The sequence below is a fragment of the Homalodisca vitripennis genome, chromosome X (assembly GCF_021130785.1).
Source record: "Homalodisca vitripennis isolate AUS2020 chromosome X, UT_GWSS_2.1, whole genome shotgun sequence".
NCBI lineage: Eukaryota > Metazoa > Arthropoda > Insecta > Hemiptera > Cicadellidae > Homalodisca > Homalodisca vitripennis.
The window spans coordinates 6,283,803-6,310,267 of NC_060215.1; the positions used below are offsets into that span (position 1 = coordinate 6,283,803).

At 35.7% G+C, this 26,465-nt stretch overlaps 1 protein-coding gene across 1 annotated transcript; it reads right to left on the bottom strand.

The window, feature by feature from the left end:
* Window positions 1–2,087: 2,087 nt before the first annotated feature.
* On the bottom strand, window positions 2,088–2,938 carry LOC124369345 (mitogen-activated protein kinase 7-like). The gene is made up of 2 exons (XM_046827321.1): window positions 2,754–2,938; window positions 2,088–2,613 (listed from the first exon to the last, which is right to left on the bottom strand). The coding sequence occupies exons 1-2, from the start codon at window positions 2,936–2,938 to the stop codon at window positions 2,088–2,090; spliced, it is 711 nt and encodes a 236-aa protein (XP_046683277.1).
* Window positions 2,939–26,465: the final 23,527 nt, after the last annotated feature.

A 26,465-nucleotide genomic window follows, 5' to 3' on the forward strand; every position in this document is an offset into this window, starting at 1 on the left:
AGCGATGAATCTATGTTGTTGACATACAGCAAAAAAAACACAGGACTGAGGATAGACTGCACAGCTAAGATCTATTGGCTTGGATAATTTATTTTATATCCGGGCAACTTCGGATCTGTGGCTTAGAAATGAGATAAGCCATTTAAAAGGCACGCCTTGAATGCCATGGTACTCTAGTTTGTCCAGCAGTATCTTGTGGTCAACACAGTCGAATGCTTTATACGGATCCAGGAACACACTTAATGTGTGGTTCCGACATTTAATCCACTCTACAATCATGTCCTTTTATTTGAATGTTTATGACGCCCCAAGTTTTTTGAAGAGAGAATTGATTTGGAGACATCGTGTGCTTTTGCAGCTTGGATCACTTATATATATATATCTCTTATAGTTCCTGAAAAATATTTTTAACTGTTAATTTGAAGTGTTTTTATACATTTCGGACATAAATTTCAGTTTTTCTCTTGAAACTATAATTCCCGGCGTGATCCAATTATTGTTGTTTTTTTTTTTAATTTTTTCACAGACATTAATCGTTTTTGTAGGACAGCAAGTGTTAACGTGGAAATTTAGAGTGTCGGTAAACAGTTTACACTGGGTTTAAACTTTTCATCTTTTCTACCCACACAAGGGCTTTCACAGAACGGTGGTTTATGAACGCCTGCCTTCACAAGTGGGTATTCATTTCCTCAACAGACTGCTCAAATTCAATCAAAGATGCTCCAACGCCAAAGGCGTTTAAGACTCGCCTAAAACGCTTCTTGGTGTCTCAAGCGTTTTATAATGCAGGTGAATTTTTCGGCCTTCGCGAGGGGCGTACTTTAGGGTCAGATGGCCGAGGACCTTGCCTGTCAGCAATGGATGCGAAGAACTCGTTAAACCGACTGGCAATCTCAGTCTCATCCTCCACAAGCCTATCCCCAACTTTAATTTTGATTTGTTTGTGTTCATTCGTTTTATTGTTTATGATGCCCCAAGTTGTTTTAGAAACGTTTTTTGAAGAGAGAATTGATTTGGAGAGCTCGAGTGCTTTCGCAGCTTAGATGACTTTCTTATATACTTTTTTATAATTCCTGAAAAATATTTTGAACTGTTCATTAGAAGTGTTTTTATAAATTTTGGACATAAATTTCAGTTTCTCTCTAGAAACTAAAATTTATGGTGTGATCCAATTGTTTTTTGAATTTTTGTCACAGACATTAATTGTTTTTGTAGGGCAGCAGGTTTTAACGTGGAAATTAAGAGTGTCGGTAAACAATTTAAACTCTTGCTCAAGGGGTTGAGATGAATTTAGAAAATTCCATCTTTCTTTAGAAAGGGAAGCGTTCAGGTGAGCGATGTTTTCTGGCGTTATGTCTATTATTGTTTGTTTAATTTTGGGCTCCCTTTTAAGTTGTATCCCACTAATGACGGCCTCTTGGCCGTAGTGGTTAGATATAGCTGTATTCACCACGGACACTGCGACACTTGGGTGATTGGTGATTATGTAGTCGATTACAGTTTTTGTTGTAGTCGTCACTCTCGTTGGAGATTTGACGAGAAAATCAAGCTCAAATTACCTAAGTAAATTGACCAAACGAATTGTTGCATGGTGAGTGTTGTCCAACGCGTTGATGTTGAAATCCCCCATAATGACAAAATGCTGACGTTGGTTAGTCGGACATGACAATAATTTTTCGAATTTTGAAAAGAAGGTGTCTTCGTTTCCACTGGGGGACCTGTAAATTCCGATCACGAAGAATTTTGATGTTTTTGTTTGTAGTTTGATCCCGACTGCTTCGAAATCTTTTCCAATTGAATCCTGAATCGGAAAGGGGGCAGACGAGAAAGTTTGTTTAAGAAGAATGGCAACTCCTCCTCCTCTGGAGTGGGATCGGCAATACGCGGAAACCAATTTATAATTTGGAACTTTGCACAGTGCGATGTTATCCTTGTTGAAACCGTTTTCCGTTATTACAAGAAGATCTAATTTCAGATATTCGCACATGAGTTGGATTTGATCTAATTTGTTGGTTGCAAATTCGGAGTTTTGATGAAGCAGCCTTACTTCCGTTTGTCTTTGAGTGTTTGTGTGTTTCTAATGGTTTTTAGTAGTTAATTTTGTCCGCTGATTCAAAATGGGTCCCTAAAAAAACCATGTCAATTCCAGCTTGCACAAGATCCGCAGAGCGTCCATTGGTCATCAACGGTGGAGATTTCACTGCCTCCGCGTAGCTGTTGTAAGGCAGCGTCCAAGGCCCATCAGGACTAAGCGGTACACAGGAGACCGCGACGTCGACAGCTGGCTCCGTGACGGCGATTTCCGGAGATTCAACATTGGTAGCAGATGCTGTTAGCAGCAGTGACGGGGGCGGCGACGGCAGTGATGGAGGCGCTGGTGGTGATGGAGGCGGTGGTGGTGATGGAGGCGGTGGGGGTGACGATGAAGACGTTTGTGGTGATGGTGGTGGTGGTGATGGTGACTGGTCAGCAGTGTCTAAGCTGGCCTTCTTCAGGCCGGTCACCACCAGTTCGGCAAGCATCCGCTTTCCCCTCATAGTCAGGTGCTGGCCATGGCGAGTGAAGTGTCGCCTCCCGATGGCGTTGAAGTCCAGCAGCACAGACCCCTTACACCTGATACACAGCTCCCTTATGTAGTTGTTAACACAAGTCGTCTCTTGTTTAACGAGGTGGGAGGGGGGAGGTCGTGGCGATAAGGCACTGTTGACACCATGACCTTGGCTGTACGGTTGCGCATGGTGATCTGGTTTTACAAGTGCCGGTAAATGGTAGAAGACCGACCGGCTCCGATGTCATTCGCTCCGGCAATCAGAACGCTACAGCTTCCCGAGGGAAGAGGTTGACTCCCCTCAACCGCACCCAACAGTCCGGCTCCAGGCTTGCAGACGCCGAGCACAGCCGTCTCTGCGGTCACCAGTGACTGGACCATCCCAGCCATTAAGCGTGCATGACTATCACCATCAATAGTTACTGCACGAAAATCCACTGGTACGGTAGATGTTGTGATATGAGGGGGTATTTTAGATTCGTTTTTGTGACCAGTGTTAATGTTTTGTTGATTATTAAAAGTAGTGTGCTGCAGCTTCGGTTTACGTGTCTTCTTTTTCCTTTCTCTTTTTTCACTGTGGTGAACCCATTTTCACTACCTTCGGACAGATCTTCCAGCACCTCATAGTTATTTGAAACTACTACATTAGATCTAGGGATTTCCTGAACAAAAGTTTTATTTTCCTCCTCTAGACATCTTATTGAGGCAATCATTTTTTTAAATTTCTTCTCTGAGAGTTGTACATTCACGGCAGGGTCGTTTTAGTTCTTGTATTTCTTAGACTGGTCGGCTATTTTCTTAGACTGCACTAGGCCTATATTATTTTCAGAGACACCAGGGAGTTCCTCGGTTTGAGCTGATGCATTTACATAGTTACAAATTTTTTCAGAGGTGTCACCGATTTTGGGGATGTAAATATTGTATCCGTGAATTGTAAAATTCGTTGGTCCTATTAAATTGAGTGATCGAGGATAACTTTAACCTCGGTCTTAAGCTTGGCGACTTCTGCTTTCAACCTTGCGTTTTCTATTAATAATGTGTTTTCCGAAGCTGGTTGGAGTGGTGTTGAAGGCGACGCAGACGGCAACGTAGACGGCGGCACGACGTCGCGGCCGGGCGTGGAGCAGGCAGGAGCGCCGGATGCGGGCGGTACAGCAGTCAGGCGGTGGTGTAGCGGGTGCGGGTGACACAACAGTCGCAGGCCGCTGCAGCAGTGATGACAGTGTACGCATGGTCACTGGATGCACGCCGCTGTGTTTATCGTTGCACACAGTCACTTTAGTCATGTTTACATCTGATTTTATTGATACGCCACAATTACGGCCTAAACATTGCAAAGAACTTTCTCCCGAATTTAATAATTGTTGAATAATATACATGGTTTGCCAGTTTAGGTTTTCTCTATTGAAAACATCGTCCAGTTGTAAAATAAATATATAGACTTATCTTGAATAAAATGTTTATAAATAAATAATAAATAATATAACATTTTAACAATATAACAAATAGATAAAATATGCATGGTAAAACAATGGGGTTAAAACTTTATAAATTAAAATAAAGAAATCGAGCAATAAAAATATACGTCCTTGTACGAGAATCGAACCGGGTAACTCAGGTATAGACTGCCGCAGCTATACTGACTACGCTACAGCCACTAGACGGTAGTAAGCGTCCAGTCAATTCATCGGCGCTTCATCGGCGCTCCGTAATAGATAAAATAAACGGAGTGTATTCATAAGCAAGTTTAACCTTGTTTAAATTGTGGCTTGCCTATGTGGGTATGTTTTCCTATATTTTAAGAAATGTTTATGTTTTAATAAATTAATTTGTTATGGAACTGTAGTTTTGTTATTTGGAAATAAATAAAGTTTTTGAATTGAATTTGAATTGAATAATTATAAATGTCAAGATTCAAATTCTCATGTAACATAGAGAATTAAAGCCCAATTATGTTTAATTTTTTTTCTTTAGTTATAAACAAGTATAAAATATTAAAAATTTGTCAAAACATCGACATGGTAATATTTTTAAAACACAATTACTAGCAACAATCTGTATGGATTTGAAGACAGGAGTATAAACTTTGAAAATCAAATAATTATGACAGGATAAAATATCTGTGTTGAACTTTAAAAGGCATTTTGCCACGGTAGTCTGGTGGTTTGTACCTTTAAATAAGCAGGCGTAGGCCGTGGTAGATTAACAAAACTTGATTAATGAAATCTGTGCTAAAAATTAAACAAATAGCTATTTGCAAAAATTACAAACCCAAAATAATCACTTTAAGAGCTCCATTTAATGGTGACCTTTTTGAATCCATCGGTCAAAAGTAAAATGTTCAAGATGGCAAGTTACTCATAAACGTTTTAAAACTTCGTACAAAGACTAAAATTACGTACTAAAAACTTTACACTTGTAAATAACTTGTATTAACATTTGGTTTTAATCGGATCTCAAGTTTCTGAGTTATGATTTTTTCTAAGGTTACGGTTTGGTTGGATACCACCAACAACTGTTACCTTTTTCGTTCTTACTGACTTTACTGGAAGTTATTCCTTGTACACAATTTGATTTAAATATTTATAAATGTAAACAATCTAAATTAACATTACTCCCGTAATGTAGTTCTACCAGTTATTTTGTGATTAACGTCCAAACACGGGTATCTGTACTTTTTGATCCGATTGTATAGCGATTCCGCGGACTCTGACAACTATACGTAAACAGTAGTTGTAATGCAACGACTCTATCTTCTGTAATTTTGTCGCCCCTAAATTTTTGCCGCCCGGGCAGACGACTCCCCCCGTACCCCCTCTAACCCTGTTTAAAACCCAAATCTTTGTAATTCGCCGTTGTAGCATTATAATCTTTTAAGATTTACTTTTCTCTGTATATTCTATATAAAGACCATACCTTATGTTACTTATTTCGCTAAATTTAACAGTTTGAGAGACAGTAACTAAAACGTTAAAATTTTTGTGTTTTCAAGTGTCTATTTTCGTGTTTTGTGCATTATAACGTTTTTATTTTATACAACTAAACAAAGCTGTTTAAATAATAGCCTACAGCTATACAAACTACGACCTGTGTCAGCTAGCGTGGAAATATTTTTATGTATATTGGTACGTATTGGTTCCACGTAAATGTGGAACCAATATTAAGTATTGGCAACAACAGACCACGAGATATTATCCAGCTTAGAACTATACAACTAACAGTTTAAACCATTAAAATATCAGTTGCATGCTAGTATGAATATAAATCGACTTGTGAAAATGTACAAACTATTTTCCAGTATGTAACACTAGGTTCAGTAATTGTTCAATTTTGGGCGTCTGACTTAAAAAGTCAGTACAAAAACTTATATTTCAAATTAAAGAATTCTTCTTAAAATGGGCTATTCTTTAAATCAATTCAATAAATTAATAACGCAATATGTGCAACATTGTAATACAACCAATAAATAATTTTGTAAATATATTTACAATCTATTAACAAATATTAAAAACACTCTAACAATATTAAATAAATTTAAAATTTAAAAACTCTACATAAAGCTATAAAACTGGACCAGTAAAATGCTGCTTTTAATAATGATACTGATATACACAATATACGCATTACCAATACAACTATTAAATATATACAATAAATTTTATACAATCAAAGTTAGGGCCAATACATCTTTCATTATTTCATTATTAATTACACCTTTTGTAATAATAATAAATATAATATGACTTAATCGATCCATAAGTAATGTTCATTATAATATTATATTTCTAAATTTATAAGATTAAACACAAATTTCTGAAATTATACATAATAGGTAAAGAAGTACAATATAATAACTACAAAGCAAAAAATGAAGTATATATTCAATTTACTCTACACGCTTGAATACTTTATAGAAGACGATGTTGCTACTGTTTCCAGGTATACTCATTATCTCCCTCGGGGGTAGATCTTGATGACGGGGTAGATATGGGCGGGAGGAGTAGACAAAAGGAGTTCAAAAAATGAGGATTTTTAAATCAACGTTTTACAAACAATTTTAGTTTTAAATATAGAAATTGTTTGGATTTTATATGTGAGTTACATGTTAAAAAGAAACGAGTAGAAAATTGTAATATATCATATAGTTACAGAAAAAAATGTTGACAGTTTAGCTCATATGAGATAGGATCACCCGACTCCCCTTGAGTAATTATGAATCCACCGCACACAAATCTAGTAACGCTTAAAATATTTACATTGTTTGCTTTGTTCAGTTGTGTTGGTACACTCACTGCTATCAAACAAAATTTCATCTTTTTATAAATATTCCCATCACTGTAGTCATCACAATTGATTTCACAAAGCAGGCCTTTCCTTAATAGATAAGTTAATCTTCTCAGAGTCAAAATCTGCTTCTGCCATGTTTCAACCTAGCACTCGAACACCTCAGTTATGTCTGGCCGCATTCTATTCTACCTCACTGCGCTCACCTCTCATGTGTGTGTGCGCTAAAATCATGCGACCGCAGTGACTGACCACTGTGTAAATTGTATTCTATTTGAAGTAAACAGTTATCGTATTTGTATTTTCAATTTTATTGTAAATTGCACATATTAGCATTTAAGATATGCAGACTTTACATGAAAGATACTAGTCACTTGATCTTTTACATAAACAAATACAATATTTTATAATAATTCTATTATTAAAATTGATTAAAAGTACTAACTTACAGGATTGATTAAGAATTATAAACAATGTAAACTGTTAAAGTACTTTCATTAGTTTAGGCGTAATGAAAAAATACATTGCCTTTAACATGAAAGAAATCAAGTTTAAATGGTCCTTTATTATGTTCAGTCACTTATTTCCTATATTGTAGAAACAACTGTCGATGTTAATTCCTGGCAATTGTGAAAAGGCTTATGTTCTTAGGGATACTCGTATTTACGACGATCTTCTCTTAGTTATTTCGCAATTAGTTCAGCAATGTTCTTTCACAAGTATATCTGTGTTTGTACTGCTCTGCCATAATTGACTTTTTCAGGTTTACGAAGACGTCCCGGTATTTAGGAAGGGATTTCTGCACTTCTATGTGCTACAACTATTAATTAAAGAGCTTTTCCAAGTTGTATAAAATAAAAATGTTTTATTACGAACTGACGCAAAAACAATGTGATCCATAACATTGGAATCCCTTCTTTAGGTTCTGGAATTGCACCATTGCTAAGTAAAACAGTGAACTATTTTCTATTTCAATACTATTTTCATTCAATAGCAAACTTATTTTAATTTGGATCACGAAGGGCTGCAATTGAAAATTGTTGAAAAAACGTTTTTGTTATGGTACTTGCCAAAAGTCGCACTCCAATGCCAAGTTAGTAGACCAACAACCTAAAAGATTACACAACAAGTTCTTTCTGTTATATGAACATTACAGTTTTAAAAAGTAAACATGTAATTAAATGATATCAACATTTTATTTCATTTTATTAAAGCTAGTGATTGGGGGTACTGATAAAATTTTGGGTTTTAGTGTCCTTTACGTGGAAACTTTTCTGTTCAATTATTACTATACAGTATTATTATACATTAAATTTATTGTAGAACGAACCGAGCTTCATCCCCGGTCGAGTTTGAATTTACAATCGAATATATTCATGAGGAGGTCAATATGTGATACGCGTGAATGTTTTATGAACAGTCAGTATTGTCTGCTAGAGTTGAAAATAACTGGTTAACTACCTCCATGATGTTCAGGTGAAAAAGCTGAAAAATCATTTAAGCCGTAAAATGGAAAACTTTGATCTTTTTCCACACGTTATAGAGAAACAGAGGGAGGGTGAGGCTTAGGCTCAGGAATCAAAGATAACAGTTTCTGGTATTGATGCAATCCCAAAGTCTAGTGAAAAATATGTTCTTCTTTGAGCCATCGGCAATCCTACCCTCACAGAACAGTTAACTGGGAACTACCAATAGAGTTCTACAAAGGTCTGGAATACATTTAATATTTGTAAAACAATCAGCTTAACATAATGGAACTTTAGTAGCAATGCATTTGCACTCAACAAACTTGATTTATTTCACTTTTTTACCGATATAGTAGGATGCGACACGTAGGAAGTTTAGAAAGTTCCAGTGTAATTATGAAGTAGGATTTACCACATTTAAAGGCGTTTATTAGTTGAATACACCAGTGAAAACGCGACTTCATAAGGAATATTTACTTAGAAACTACACTCGGTAAAACAATGTGATTGGATGATGTTATGCTGAGTAATCATATGTTGTGTAATCCAGTAGATTTGCTATAAACCGTATAATAATCTTTATTTATTACCCCTTAGCAACAGCTGCAAGCAGAGAGAGTCAAAGAAACTGTACTGTATTACATAATAGACCAATTCTTTGTTTAGAGTGTCACTGACAAAGGAATAATTGTGAAGGATTTTTACAGAAATCCGTAACGCAGTATTACTAATACCTTACATCGCTGAATGCCTGGAAAAATCATTTTCTTTGTTTCCCTAAAACAGATAATTAATAGAATAACGTCATCCAGTCAGCTGTTAAAAAAATAAATGTTACTATCACTGTCTAAAAATCAGCAAACCGTTGTAAATAACTCCAGGATACACAAGGACAACCGGTTCGGATGCTGATTAGGAAATACTCGCTACCATACCACCTGCTGTCAAGCTGACTAGGAAATACTTGCTACCATACCACCTGCCGTCAAGCTACCCAGGAAATACTCGCTACCATACCACCTGTCGTCAAACTGACCTGAAAATACTCGTTACCATACCACCTGCCGCCAAGCTGACTAGGAAATACTCGCTACCATACCACCTGCCGCCAAACATCTATCTTTTGCTAAGTATTATTCAAGCTTTAAAATTATTCTCTTACAGCTATATTATTTCTTCACGGCACGAGAAATTTCCTATCGACCGATTCGAATTCGGAATTAAATATATAGATTTAGTAGATGATTCAAATATAAAAGGTGGTACCATAATACTCAATTGTATGTATCTGTGATGTACTTGAAAGTGATTGACAACTTGAAAAACATGAAGTAGAGAGGGAACAGCTTTACCATCCTGAATGAAAATTTGTGCTCAACTTATCATCACAAGGCAACAACGTCCTTTGAAGATGATGTAGCGGTTGGCCTAACATTCCAGAATATTGCTTGCTACTCTCATAGCTCGTTGGATGATGGCAAAGGATGTTACTAGAAAAATATAGAGACTTTATTAGTGTGATGTATTACTTAACCTATGTAAAAATTAACAAAGTTACAGTGAATATACTTTATTTTGCGTGTACATAACATTAATAAATATATGCTAGCCTTGTGTTTCAAGTCTTGCTGGTCTTATTTCATAGCGATACATAATATTTAATAGCATTTCCTTCCCAGCACCAATGCTGCAACACAAGAGATTGAAGAATTCAATTATAGGTGAACACTTAAACATCCATGTAGTACACACACTTTAAATAACTATGTTACTATAAAACTATTAATAATTGCTACAGTTAAAACAATTTTCTGAAAATAAAAGAAACAAAGAGTTAATATCTTCTTTCATCTAATGAATGCAAAGGATCGTATCGTCTACTTTCAGTGTTAAGTAATCATCCATTTTTCATAGATGAGTTATAATAATTTACAAATAAAGAAAACAAAACAAGTCCAGTGAGTGTGAATCGGAAAGCAATGAATATTATTAAAACAATAAATATTATAATGGTTGCTCACAGTGTCATTAAAGCCCGAACATATTAAAAAAATTGTGTTTTAATTACGTAAGAGTAATACAGTTGAGTGACCTATCTGGGTGAATAGATAATTTCTTAATATGCTTTGTTTGAAGTTTATTTTTGACGATGGAAGGCTTGTGAAAGGAAAAGGTTTTTTCCGGACATTTGCCATTGTGAAAAAAATCAGTAACACTACGTTTCGAGATCTGCAATCTGATCTCTTTTTAAGATAAATATCCTACCTAATACATAATTACAAACTAGGTTAAAATAAACAAATCATACCAAAGTGTGTGTCAACTTCACTAACGTAGTAATGTTTATAAATATTTATTAAAAGGTTTTTTAAAAGTTGACGAATAGTTAAAATAGAAATCTTACGAAAAAGAGTGTCGTTAGGGTAACGTTTAGTTTTATTAGCAATGTTTTTTTGATACAGAAAGTGTTTTGTTGTTTTGATTCTCCAAACAAGGAAGAAATATTTTGATGTTGTATTGACAAAACCTTTTACTTTTAATGGCAGAATAATGTATGCCACTATACTACATGAGATTGAGAGTCTTACACTGGTAAATAATAAATGGGTTTAGGAAAAGATTCAGTTTTATGCTTGCCAACTTGACGTTTCACCGGCCTATGTTGTAATAATAGCGCATCTGCGGTGGAATTATCGATTTGCAGAAGTAGTCGTTTCACTAAGTAAAGAGCAAGATAGTATTTTTCAATAATCTGGAATAGCACAAAACTAGTATTTATTAAATGATCTAACATTGGTCATATATAGGTTACCATTTTTTAAATGACATCAGTTGTCAAATTATCAGAAACAGTAGAGTATTGCAATTGTATTTTTCCTCTGACAAGCAAAAGGATGAGGCGCGTCTCGGATCACCAGTCATTCCATACCTTACCCGCCTTATCAGCTGTACGCACACGTAAGTTATTTGACACGCTAGCAAGCAACATAGATAAGACATCCATCATTCCTTAAGAATGTTCTAGTTACATGTGTATTCTTATATTCCCTGGTAAATAAATTCTTTTTCAATTGCTCACCGTCATTATAATTAGTTACATTTGCGTACATCCTTCAGAAATTTTTGTGCAGTAGCAATTTAACTTATTATAATAACTCACCTATTTGAAATATTTTAAACTATTCTTGAACTACTAGTAATTTCTGCAGAATCTTCTTCACAAATGATTTAAAGAACCACTACTTGTGAAAACATTATTTCAATTAGTTTTTAACAATATACTGTAATCAGAATTAAGTTAAAATGTTTTGTAATGATTTATATCACTGGCACAAAACATGAAATTACTATGCTGAATTTTAACCCCCAAAACCCAGATTGAATATTACCCAAAGAATTGTCTTTATAGATTGTGTAATGTATGCGGGTCGACACTGTACTCCTCTATGGGTCGGGAAGAATAATTAAACTACACATTTAGAGTAACATTTGCTCTAGGACCGCTCGTAAAGGAACGGACGGGACGCGGAGGTTACATGACGGTGTCTGGTGGTGGACTCCGGGTGGACTGCTGGCTGGCCAGCTTGGACCGTTGGTTGTAGGGTAGTGGCGTGATGTGACGTCACAGGAGAGCAGCCTATGAGCATTCTTTATTCTTTTAGACCCACATCGTATGTTACATCGCCTGACAATACATACTGCCAACATCACTGGTGCAGACATTAAATATCACTATGGATACCTACCAAACTTAGTACTTCTCACACTAAATACACTACAATCCTCCCCCTTAAATACATAAGTCCCCTACAATTTTAGAAATTTATCAATTACAATTTGTTTTAACAATTCTCCAATTTTAAATCAATTACAATGAATAAGAAAATTGACATTATACTCTTTTATTTTTGTAAGTATAGATTATAGAGAACAAAATACAAACTCAATATAATCATTTAACACAAATCACAAACACTTCAATCAAAACCAATAAATCAGAATATAGCAATTAATAACACATTGAATGAACACAATTAACAAATCGATAATAATAATGCTTAAACAATATTAATTATATACAAGTCACAATTGGGTTGTATTTACAAGTCCCATTTTGACTAAAGGTTTACGATCCCTTAGTGGGTATCGTCTAACAGGTGTCATTTGTTTGGGTGAAACGCTGGAACTGTTATTGTTTACATTTGTACGTGGGCTGGGGCTTTGCCCCTGAGCGTTTCTGTTATTGTTATGGTTTTGCGGAGAGGGGGGCAAGGTCCGTTGCTAAAAGTACTGGCGACCTTGCGCTCGCTCTGTCCCGCGACTGTATATCGATCGTTTCCTGCGTGTGCTCTGTTGCCACGCTTGCGTCTGGGAGTCTAGGCATTGTTGTCAACTCAGACATTTCCGGACTACACTGTAAACCTACCAACTGGTCGATATGTCGTTTCCACCTCATGCCCGTATTCAGTTTCAACTAAATACGTGACTGGTCCTAATCGTGAAACTACCACACCTGGTATCCACTTATTTCTACCTCTGTAATCTCTGGCTATGATTGGTTGTCCAATAGCTAACTGTCTAGTTTTACTACCCCTATAGTACAATCGTTGTTTTTCCTTGATTATCTGACATTATTGCTTTAACATTTGGGCGAATTAAATCTAACCTAGACTTTAGCGATCTGCCCAACATTAATTGAGCTGGCGATAGATTGGTAGTAGAATGCACTGTATTTCTATAAGTGAACAGAAGTTACTCAAAGCTAATTCTAAATCCTTGGAATTATGAAGAGCTGTTTTCAATTTTATTTTTAAATAGTTCTGACTGGACCGTTCTGCCAAACCATTGGTTTCTGGGTGGTATGGTGGTGGAAAACGTGTGTTTGATACCATTTGACATCAAAAATTCTTTAAACTCTTGACTGGTAAAAGGTGGTCCGTTGTCGGACACTATGTGGTCTACAATACCATACCTACTAAATAATTCCCTTAATTTCACAATCGTTGTGAACAGCTGCTCCGTTGAAGCAAACGGGCAACACCTCTGGCCACTTAGAGTACGCATCTTTTACCACCAAAAATAACTTGGACTGAAAAGGTCCAAAAAAATCAATATGAATTCGAGACCAAACTCGTTCCGGAACATTCCAATGATGCAGGAAAGCCTTGGGCGGTTTTGCTCGTTCCTCCAAACAGGCTGCACAGCTGTTAGCTAGTTGTTCTATGTCCCGGTCGATATTAGGCCACCATACATATGCACGGGCTAATGCCTTTTCATGCGAACAATACCTATGTGTGAAGTATGCAATTCGTTCAGAATGTTTATTCTGAACCTTTTAGGTATTACCACCCTGTACCCCACATTAGGATTCCTTGCTCCAAGGTTAATTCCGACTGTCTAATTTCAAATGGCTTTAGATCTGGTTCAGTTACAATAGCCAACCTAATTCTACATAGGATATTTACCTTTTTGATTTCACTATCTACCATTGATTCTCTTTTATGTCTACATAGCTTAATGGTATGTCATTTTCAGCTAAACACTGCAAATAGGTACCTATGACATTAATATTAAGGTCATCATCCGAGATTTCTATCTTTAATCTCACTATTTACAGGTAATCTAGATAAACCATCGGCATTGCCATGGTTTGGGACTTAACATACACAATCTCATATTGGAAACCACTTAAAAACAAAGCGTATCGTTGTAACCTACTGGCTGCGAAAGCAGGTAACCCTTTCTTTGGTCCAAAAATAGCCACTAAAGGCTTATGATCAGTCTTTAACAAAAACTGTGTACCATATAAATATTGACTAAATTTCTTAACACCAAATACAATGCTTAATGCTTCCTTATCTATTTGTGAATAGTTTTTCTCAGCGCTATTTAACACTCTACTTGCGAATGATATAGGTCTTTCTGTACCGTCGTATTGAATCTGACTCAAAACTGATGCAATGCCATATGGACTAGCATCACTGGCTACCACTAGTGGTAATGCAGGATCATAATGCGCTAAAACTTCAGCAGAGATTAACTTTTGCTTAATCTCTTGTAGTGCCTTCTTACATGCTAAATTAAATACAAAATCGGTATCCTTTCTTAACAAACTGATACATTGGGGTTTAAAATAGTGGATATCCTAGGAATGAAACGTGAATAGTAATTAACAAGACCAAGGAAGGCTTTAAGCTGTGTCACATTTTGAGGTTCAGGTGCCTTGACAATTGCTTCAACCTTACTAGGTGCGGTATGCAACCCTTGTTTACTGATAACAAAACCTAAATATTCTAAACTGTCACAGAAAAAATTTACATTTGTTCTTGCTCACTGTGAACCCATTGTCTTCAAGTCTTTGACACACTAGTCTAAGTCTATGCATGTGTTCCTCATTGTTTTTTACCTGTTACTAGAAATGTCATCTAAAAATACAGTTTACCCCCGGGATACCTTGTAATGTTCGTTCTATTATTCTCTGGAATATTCCCGGTGCTGAACTGATACCAAAACATAGGCGATTGTAAGCATACAATCCTTTGTGTGTGCTAATTGTACAATACGTTTGACTATCTACATCTAGTTTAAAGCTGCTGATAAGCTGAAGATAAATCTATTTTAGAGAATTTTTTCTCCGTTTTGTAGGCTGGCAAATATTTCTTCAATTTTCGGTAACGGGTGTCGGTCTACCTCCAAGAAAGGATTTACAGTTATTTTATAATCCCCACAAATTCTTATTTTCCCATTAGCCTTAATAATTGGTACAATGGGAGTCCCCCATTCACTGGTATCTACTGGTGAAATAAACGTTCTCTTGTTCTAGTCTAGTCAGCTCGGCTTCTACCTTTTCTTTAAGTGTAAAAGGTAACGTCCTAGGTTTAAAGTATTTTGGTACTACATTTTCTTTTAAATTTAATTTAACTGGTGCACCCTTGAAACATCCCAACTTATCCGTAAATACATATTGGAAACTCATTGTACAGTAATTCTACTTGTTTGTTGTTGTTGACAACAGACGGATTGACAGATGTTTGTTTGTTTACCTCTACAGGTGTGTTGTGGCTTCCACTGACAGGCGTGCATGCGTCTGCCGCGCTGCCGCCTGCAGTTGGCACAACCCCCACCATGCTCGTGCGATCAGCTGACTGTACATTGTTTACATTACTAGGCACTCTAACTGTTAAATCTAATGCTTGCATCCAATCACGCCCTAACAAGGGATTAGCCCCATTAGCTACGATGTATAAAGCTAATTGTTTCTCTCTTACCTTTTATGTTGTACATTGACCATAACCTTACCTAAAGGCCTGATCCTTTTCATGTGTATATGAACTTAATACTAAGCTAGTTGGATACATGTTTATATTTCCTAACTTAGTCTTACAATCTTTTTCTGACATAACTGAAACACAAGCTCCACTATCGACTTCAAATCAATTTCCTTACTTTCCACTAATAACTGTACCGTTATTGGGCTCAATTTTATTAATCTTAGTTTCTATTTCTTTAACCGTAAATAGATTGGAAATGTCATACACATCGTCATTGTCTTTATGTTTCCAGTGATTATCTGAACCGGACTCTGCTGATTCTTTACTTTCCTCTACATAGTGCTGCCTACCTTTATAAACATATTGCTTTTTATTGCTGTAAAAACTGTTTCCCTTTAGCTGAAGGCTCCTTAGACCTATTTGTAAAAACATTTGGTTTGTTCTCATTAGGTTTGTTAACATAAATTTTTCGATCTACAAAACTCTTTCAAGGTGTCCCTTCTTTTTACAATGATTACACGTGTACTCACGAAACCGACATTGCGATGCTGTGTGTGATCCTCGCTTGCCGCAACAATAGCAGGTGATGTCTCCCAGCGCCTTCCCGCCGTCCGATGACCGTCTCGCTGCGATGCTCGCCGCCTGTGTCCTTTTCGGTATCGACCCGCTGCTCTGCATCCGGTGAATACGTCCCTCCTGCAGTTGTCATCTGGGCCGCCCCCTTCTCAGCAAATTCCATTGCAGTAGCTAGTTGCACGGCTTTTTCATAAGTGAGGTTCTCCTCCCCGAGAAGTCTTTTCTGTATCTGTTGGTCTCGCAGACCCGCGACTAATCTGTCCCTTAAGTAGTCTGGCAATTTATCACCAAATTCACAATACTTAGATAACTGGTTTTAAATGCACAATATAATCGCTAACCGTTTCATGATCCAATTGATTCCGCCTACTAAATTTAAAATCTTTCCGTGATTAAAGAAGGCTTGGGGATGCAGATGATTCGCTATAGTGTCCACAATTTCCTTGTACGACTTGTCAGACGGTTTGTCTGGTGTAATTAAGTCTTTCAGTAACGTATAGGTCCTTACATCCCATAACTGTCAACAAAGTGCTTAGTTTCTTTGAATTATCGATATCATTACAATCAATAAAAAACTCAAATCTCTCTATATAAGACTGCCACGATTCTTCCGCACTATCAAAATAACCCATAGACCCGATAGTTGCCATTTTGTTTTTCTTGTACACTCCGTAATAACTGTTTAAAATGTCCCCGGTAAAATAATCGTCTAACGGCATTAATTGCAACGATTAAAATCAGCTTGTGCGCTGCTTACACCAAGAATAGTTTTATATCGATCGGCGTACCTTACTACTCCCGACCGTTGGAATGTCCGGAATGTCCTTGCACATTCGCGGTTATTTTGCACGTGTTCATTACGATAGTTGCCCTTCCGCACTATATCACTGTGATTCACTGTTTTCAATGTCCCGAATGTCCCCTGCACATTCGTTGTTATTTGCACGTGTTCATTACGCTTGTTGCCCTTTCCGCACTAAATCACTGTAATTCACTGTTGCAGTTGTTTTCCTCGTCGCCACTGTAAGCGAACGTTCCACTGTTGCAGTTGTTTTCCTCGTCGCCACTGTAATGTATGCGGGTCGACACTGTACTCTCTATGGGTCGGGAAGAATAATTAAACTACACATTTAGAGTAACATTGCTCTAGGACCGCTCGTAAAGGAACGGACGGGACGCGGAGGTTACATGACGGTGTCTGGTGGTGGACTCCGGGTGGACTGCTGGCTGGCCAGCTTGGACCGTTGGTTGTAGGGTAGTGGCGTGATGTGACGTCACAGGAGAGCAGCCTATGAGCATTCTTTATTCTTTTAGACCACATCGTATGTTACATCGCCTGACAATACATACTGCCAACATCACTGTGCAGACATTAAATATCACTATGGATACCTACCAACTTAGTACTTCTCACACTAAATACACTACAGATTGTTAGAAATTATTAGTAGTTTTCGAACGGTTTCTACAACCATCATTGCAATAAGTCATACCAACAATGAAAGCACCACCTTTAAATTATTTTAATCAGTATCATTTATAATTAAGGGACCAACCTTATATTTGAGATACTTGGATGTAAACAATATGCTGACGAAGTATTTGATAAAACGTTCTGTTATTACTTTCTGTTGCTCATAGAACGTAGGTGGAATTTTGAAACAATGATTCTTTTAATACTGACGTCACCAACAAACTTTGTTCATTTTCATTTTTGACAGTTGTTTCTAAACTTAATTCTTAGGTTTACGCGGTCAGTTTCATATATATTATCAACGACTTCCAGTTCACACCGCATCGAAACATTCCTGTATTACAATTCTGTACAACATCTGATGACTGAAATGACTCTCCACAGAGAGGTCGAAATGTTTCAAGATAATTGTCTTAGCAATGTTTCAACGCGCGTCAACTGGAAGGCTGTGATGTTAGTTTCTAAACTAGATCAATAAATATATTGTTCTTACTTGCATATTATGATAATAACTTAATACTAAGAGTATTTTTATCATTAATCCAAAACTGCACAAACCAACAGTATTTTATAATTATAACAGCACGAGATGCAGCTAAAATTAATACCAAATGAAAATACATAGATGTATCACAATGGTTAAAAATAAATAATACTCAAACAAACGATTCATTAATTTCAATATCAGAGTGAACGACCCATATACTCATTTAAAATTAACAACCCTAATTGAAATTATCTTAATATTGTAATGTTTAAACTATGGAATAGAGGAAGTCTTTTAAGCAGTATTAATATTATAAAAATATGTTGGCTTGGCATATAAATAATGCTCGAGGCCATTACTATATCACGGGTGTTAGACCAATGAGGCAAGCAGCAGTAGAACACTGTTCTCTTTCGACGACATCAAAACTGGTAGGATGTGAGCAACATGTCTATACAATGTTTGAGGTTTTAATTGATCATTGGAAAAATAAAATCTTAAATGAAAAACTCATAATAATATTTATTGGGATGTAAACTATAAGTCAAGGAGTATAAGGCTGAGGTGAGTATCACACGTTATTAGAAGAGAGGAAGGGAAAATGAGAAACAAAATGTGAGACCCTGTGGAAGACCCAAGGAACAATGAAAGGACAAAGTAAAGAGTGATCTAAGGAAACTAGCATGAGTAAAGGGAATGCTGTAGACCGGAAGATAACTAGAACCTAAGTAGTGTTCAAACATAGTAATAGCAACGGTGACAGCGCCGTCATTATTAATAACAGGTAAAAACGCGTGAGAATCTTCCGGAAACTATTTTTAGAATTTGGTTGATTTAGAATTCAAGGCAAGGTAGACATTTCTTGAGAGGTGCTCCTTGCAATCGTCGATTTCTACGTGCATTTCTTCTGTTAGGCTAAAACACACTGCGTATTTATTAATAACCCCCGACAGCTTATACTGCCTCACTGAAGCTGGTCGAAAAAACCACTTTATGCACCTGAAATAATTCATGGCTATATTAACCCTCATAGGCAGATAAAGGCTAAAATAAATGAGTCAGCTGCAGTATCAAAGAACTGAAGAGAATTGGTTGTAAGATGCCAGCGGTAAACGCAAATAATCACCGGATGTAAAGCGATGACAGTAAAATTCAGTAGAATTCCGGATGTAACTGAATTAAAGAATGCAAATCTCAAGAAGGAGGCTGTTCTACATGACCACTGAACACTGCCAGGCAAGAAGTTGCCTTGATCGTGGTTCGTAAGGATGAGATAGATCTGGAGCACATTATTACATAGACGAAGGTCTGACAGCTTCAAATAACACAAAAATACTGAAATTTAACTTCATCTGACACTGGGGTAAAAATTTTATTCAGAAAAAATTATGTAGAAAATGTTATATTTAGTTTAAATGGCTAAACACTTTATTAGCATCAAATGGAAACCAATGAAGAATTTCTCCGACTTACTGATTTTATGCATCACTGAACGATGGCAATTATTCAGAAAGATCCAGTTTTCTCAATAAAAATCTTTGAAACAGATTCCAGTCACATTTTAAAATTAATTACTTTAGAATTCTAATTAATCAACAATTATTTTCAGATGATAAAACCCAAATGTTGAAGGCAGAACATTGTTTTAGTTATCTTTTCTTGCTACAGATGAGAGCAGTTGTAATCATATGGTGATCTCTCAGGGGAACTCTTCTCCCAAATAAATATTCCTCCCCAAGTTCCAATTTCTAAATCTCTTCACGTCCCCGCAGTTTTAGAGATTGGACTGCCAAAGAGACTTTACAGCACTACGAACTCGGTGTCCGTTTACAAAAGGAGTAAAGTAAGCAATACATTCCTGACTAAGAAGCTACCTTCCACCATCTTGAGAAGTATTCACGTATAGGTGGGGGGGGGCGTAATGGACGTACTACGAAATACAAACAGTTTTTTTGTTTCAATGCCTCTACGCTTATACGACCACACGTAAGGGCGAAAAAGTGTCCCATATTGTTCCTTGTGGATTAAAATAAAGTACAGCCGACTCTTGAATAACATATTATTTATATCGTTGGGCAGAGGGGAAAGGAAAAATACTCCAAAATTTGTTTTTTATGTTCAGACTGTGTTCAGTTACGTCCTATAGATTATGTTGTATCCTCTTGTTAGCCTTTTAAATTATGTGTTTATTTTTTTTTTTTATTATTATTTAGGGTGTTAAGCATGCGATGGGATTAGACGCTGTTCCAAAACTTGTACATACTCGTAAATGGTAGAATTCGATGACGTGGTTACAGAAAGATTAATTAGTTTGGGCCCTTTGACGGTGGAGTGTGGGTTCCATAACGCGCCGTTACTGAAATGGTTGGCCAACAAATTAAAAGTCTTAATAAATATAAATGAAAAATTATACAACTTTAATTGTTGTTTAAATGAACAAAATCTAAAAATATGTGTGGAGTAACTTACATGTATCCTGTGTATTTCATGCAAGATGCAACTACAAGGCAGCATAAGGGTTGAGGACCAAGGGTGTCTCAGCAGACAGTTATTGATCTAGACTTGGCTGTAGTGATTGCCATCTTCATATTGGTAAATTCCGTTAGCTGCCAACATAACTTTGTGTTTGATACTGTAAGTACTGGATTAGTAATGGGCATCAAGAAAAGCAGACTTTATGGTTTCTTTGAACAAGATAATAAATATTTATAATTTACGAACGGCCATCCAGCCATGATGGTTGGACAAAAATAGTGCCTACCATGCAAAAAATTAAATTCTACACTGTCCTATCAGAAATATCTGAGAGGGCAATCCAACAGAGAATAATATAAAAAAGTTTTGAATTTTCCAGGTAGTTGACGGATTCGACTCTTGATTTACTTCCATAAGAACGATGCTCAACTTTTACCATTTTATTCCTTCACTTATTTCGTATATCTAAAGCTATTATAAATACTATACAAAGCCGCTCAAAACCATAGAATAGTTTGAAGAATGAGATCGTTAGACCAGTTCAGATTTATCCTTATTCTCATTGAACAGTACTTGATGTAATGTTAGTCTATTTGGCTCTGGACTGACCCGAATATTTTTCCAATAGGAAAAGCAGTCCTTGGGCAGAGAAACAAGACCCACATTCTAAACGAACCGTGGCGCGGTCTACCCTGCCAGCAACGGGCAGTTTGAACTCCGCGAGCCGCATTGCAACTAGTTAATGGTAAATACCGTTCTTTGCCAATAACCTATTACCAAAATAACGTTAGTTGGTATTACGTTCCAGTGATCTGTTACCGTGGTAACATGTTACCACCGGCCATACTAATTCTGAATTGACTTTACTACGTCGTAAGTAAACTAAGTAACACTAAATATACGTGTGTGGCTATTTACACATAGTATACATACATTTTATTTACTAACAGCAGTGTATTATTTGGACTGGTAGACTAGTTCGAAACAGACTAATTATAATCAAGTTATTTAAATGTTCATTGCACTATACAATTAATGTTTAGTATACAAACATTTAACTAGCTCAATAAAATGTAACATGCATACTGGTAGATTAATTATAACTAATGATAATTGAGAATGAAGAAGTTAAATATGAATAAGTAGGGTTTCATTTATACAGAAACAAGTCAATACAGGTCCGGTTTTGTTTTGGTAAACATATCAGTGTATCTGATTATGTGTTGTTGTGTTGCCCGCTCCACCCAGCTCACTCCACTGCGTCATTGAATTCTTAGTAAACTGATAACAGGGCAGCAATCTTAGACCTGGGCAGTTCCTAGCATATAAAACTGTCGCTAAATAACACTGCTGCTGACAGTAATAAATGATGTACCGCGCAACGCTATTAATTGTTCTCTCCAGATCCGATTTTTTTAAAAAAAGGTCTGACCTTCCCCTCCCTTTGGCATAATATATAGCTCGCTCGCGGCACAGTGGTAGGTCGGGCAGAACCCAGCATGTCTAGAATTCAGTGTTGTGACTGTACCTCGCTTGTTGTGCATCCACACTCACAAGTAAAGACAGCCAGTAATAAATATTGCCTGACTTATAAATAAATACAAGTGTAATGAGTAAAAATCTAAATCAATATATACATCCAGTACGTAGGGTATCATACAGATTTTCAAAATCTTGAAATAATAACGAATAACCAATTTTGTAAGGGTTTACAAAAAACGCTATAGATATTTATTTATTAACTTTAAACTTTCAATTTTTGTGTGTGTCACTCACCAAGAGTCATGCATTAGATGCTGTTTAGGAATTATTTTTACTGCCTTTAAATTTGGAATAATGATGAATTAGAGTGGTTAAAGACTAAAATTTAAACAGAAAACCCTGTTTTTCTCAATCCACAATAACACAGACATATCTTTCTTTCACACAAATACGACGTTTTTCTGGTTATTCATGAAATCAAATATAATCAACCATAATAGACTAGTCACTTTTACAATAAATTATTATACTTTGAGTGCCCGTTTGAATACAGTTTATGTAAGTGGAGGAATATAACATAGACATCGAATAGGAATCCAGGGATGTACCAAAACGAAAACAAAACAAAATACAATCTAGTGAGACACTGGAATTATTTATACTATCTACTGATACACTAAAATTATTCTACCCAACATGACTTTATATATTGAAAATACCGCAAACCACTATTCAATTACGATTTACATTTTTATGATACAATACAAGAAACATATATGAGACATTCAAGTAATCAAATTTCTGCAATAAAAAGGCTGATATAAAAATATATTATTTTCCTTATAAACATTACAGTCTGTTACAGAAGTTACATTCTGTCTAATTTACACTAATCAAGGTCCAAAATAAACAATGGATAGGTACATTTAAGATGTATTCAACAGGCGGCGGCGCCTTCAAAACGAAGAAGTACTTGGTGTGGCATGGCTACACCCAGGTTGCTGAGTGGCAGGCGCTAATCGTATTATCAAAGCCAGCAGCGTTGCCACAACTTGACACGGTATTTCACACAGAGTGGATTGTGATATTTTACCAAACTGAAATTAGATTATGATGTGAGATAAGCTGGCTTCATAACTTGTTTCATACTCGAAGAGATGAGAGCAGCACAACAGTGCAGCAAATCGTATCCAACATGGTTTTAATTTTTGTCAGTGAATTAAATTATGACAAATATATGATCACTTACTGTAGTGTTTGATAGACCCATTTTAATATTGCAAGCCTGGATTAAACACACAAATTACTTTACTTTGCCATCTGAGATTGTTGATACAACATATCATTATATACTATTATTGTATTAGAAATTGTTTTTGTTTAAAAAATTTTTAGAAATTACAACCTAAACATATGTCTCGAATAAAAAACCAAACTTACCTACCAGAAAAATAGCAATACATGTGTCTTTTTAAACAACTATAATACATTACATTAGACTTTTTGATAAGTTGTAAGTAAAAGCACGGTATGAATAAAATTTACCTTCCTCTGCTTCACCAATATTGTATCTTCAATTTTAATATTCTAACCTTGTTTATTGCAACTACATTTTACTAAGAATTTAAATATTTATACTACAGTAAATAACATTTATCTATTCACTATTGTGTGAGTGTGGAATTTAAATTTATGTTATTTTAATATAACAAATGCATACACTATATTTTAGACGTTATTGACATAACTTTTATCTTCTATCTTCTTTTAAACGACTATCTTCCAATGATTTTCATGTATTGATAACTTATTGAAGGATGCTGCGAGTTAAAATGTTTCGGCCTCTTGTTTACAATTTTCAGTATTAGAATAGCCTCTAAATCTGTACATATCACTGGAGTAACTTGTATAAGTAGAACTACGAAAAGCAAAACGCGATTTTCCAAATGTTTATTTTAACAGAAATAGATATCATAACAGTTACTGTTAGTTAAACACGAAATATCACAGGCTTAGCGATCCACCGATATTGGTGAAACATACACGTCATATATCTACGCCCTAGAAACATACGTTACTCTAAATTAACTGTGTTAATTCTGGGCACATTTTAATTTTTAACAAAGTTATTAGGCTGTTAGCATGGTATATACATTACGGTTTCTTACTTCATGACAGTCCCCTGATTTATTGAAAATTAAAACTTACAAAAATACAACACGGCAAAAACTGCTAGCACATCCAATATGAATAAGTATTATCCTTTGCCATTTTCCTGTTGACACTAACTTTGCACCTTACGCCAGGCAAACCTTCATTGACCACGCGTCCCTTTTTTGGATCTTAATACCTTCATACAAATGTTTATTGTTAAATATACATTAAAACCATAATTGACAATTATGTTTTACACTTCTAATTGACAGTTGGTTACATTGTAGCTGATAATAGACCATGTTGTAACTAACATATAGTAACGTTGCATCGTAACAATAAATTATATCCTCTAGAATACTTGAAAACAAATTTTGACACAAGCATATCGAAATATGATATCGTATATCAAGCAGCAACTAGAGCGGCACCTCTTGAAACCTACATAAGCTTGTATATATGAATCCGTTTGAATTCTACTACATCTGATTGAAGTGTACATTTTGACTTTGATTTTTGAAATTGGAATAATATTAGATTTTTTTTATTTAGTATAAAAACATACTTTGCTATACAAATTTTAGTTTTAAGGTTTTTGAGTATCATCGATTGCAATTGAAACAAATTCCTGACTAAAGGGAATCTTGTATTACATCTTGTATGTTAAATAAAACATAAAATGTGACACGTTAAACTTTAGTATAATAATTGAACACGAATACCCAATTTTAATCATTAATAGTAAATTTTATTCCAGCCACAACTTATAATTATTTTGAGTCATTTTACTTACTTTTGTTGAGACTTTTACACTTTGAAATCATGATTTTTCTAAATGTAATTTTCATAACATCTTAGACAATGAAAAGACATGTTTCTGTGAAAGTGTTGGTATATATGTATGGTTGATTTTTTTAAATTTGATCATAAATGTAAGAATACGAGTAGACTTACCTGGGGCGTATTGTTTAGTACTGAGCAGAACGAGCTGTTTAACAGTACATTACAACATTAATTTACGTTCTAAACGGAATGTATAAAAAATATGTATGTATTACGTTCAAACTCCATACCTAAAATTCCTAATTGTCACATCTAAAGTATTTTTAATGCTTAAAACAATATGGAAAAGAAATAAATAATTTATTGTTCACTTACTATAGTGATATAATTATTTTAGAAAGTAAAAAGTAATAAGGTAAAGGATATTTTATTTCACTAGACGAAGTTAAATGTAAGATCCTCTCTTTGACGATTAACTTGGGGTATACCGAACTACTACCAATGGCCGAGCAGGCGGATTGCAGGAAAGGACAAGACAGCTCAGCGGTCACCCATCCAAGCAGTAACCACGCTCGACGTTGCTTGACTCTGTTATCTTGTGGTAAGCACCGTACCCTCTACACTGCGCCATTGGCACATGAAAAGAATGTGCTACAAATTGCCGCAGTGATAATATAAAACGAAGAAGGGTTTACATCAGTCATAATATGTATTTCGAGTGCAAGTAACACACAAAAACACAATCACAATCCTTTTTTTGTGATCTGTTTACAATTATTCTTTGGGTTTCAAAAATAGAACCCATGAAGTGATACATAATTGTTCATCGATTGTACAAAGTTAATACGTTATTTGTAAATAAAATTTGAACAATTTGTTGAATTTGTTGAGATTCAAGATTTGACCGATTCATTAATGCAATTGACAGTTCAGTTTTCTGAAATGGTTCCATTTAGATTTTATATAAAACATCTCCAGATAGCAAAGTTTGTAATTTTGGCTTGATTACGGGAACGGGAAGTAACGGGTTTCAGAGAACATCTTTGGAACCTGGTAACTGGGTAAGAATTTAATTTCGGATACGTGTTCTTAAAAAAGTTAAATTTTCTTTAGAGTGTGCTACCAAGGACTTGGAATTAACTTAATGTTAATCTACAAACAATAAACAGACTACAGGTATAAGTTTGATATTTCTGAAATATATTTTTAGGTCTAGAGGAAGTGTACATAGCACAACAATAGAAACTGTCATCACCTCTACAAAAGCCACAAAAACGCTACTACTTACTCTACTACTACTACTCCTGCTAGTATACTGTTGCAGGTTGCTAACCAGGGTCTGCAGTGACAATCAGTTGCCAGTATTCCTATCACACCCTCTTTCAACAAATATACCCTTCCAACACAAGAAGAATTGTAAATAGTGCCTTGGCTATTTTTTCACTGTCTCATTATGTTTTATTAA

Excerpts from the sequence above, each read along its gene's own strand:
- LOC124369345 (XM_046827321.1), bottom strand. The coding sequence starts at position 2,938 with ATGGCTGGGATGGTCCAGTCACTGGTGACCGCAGAGACGGCTGTGCTC. Across the intron at positions 2,614-2,753 it reads TCTACCATTTACCGGCACTT|GTGTAAGGGGTCTGTGCTGC; the intron begins GTAAAACCAGAT and ends GCTGTGTATCAG.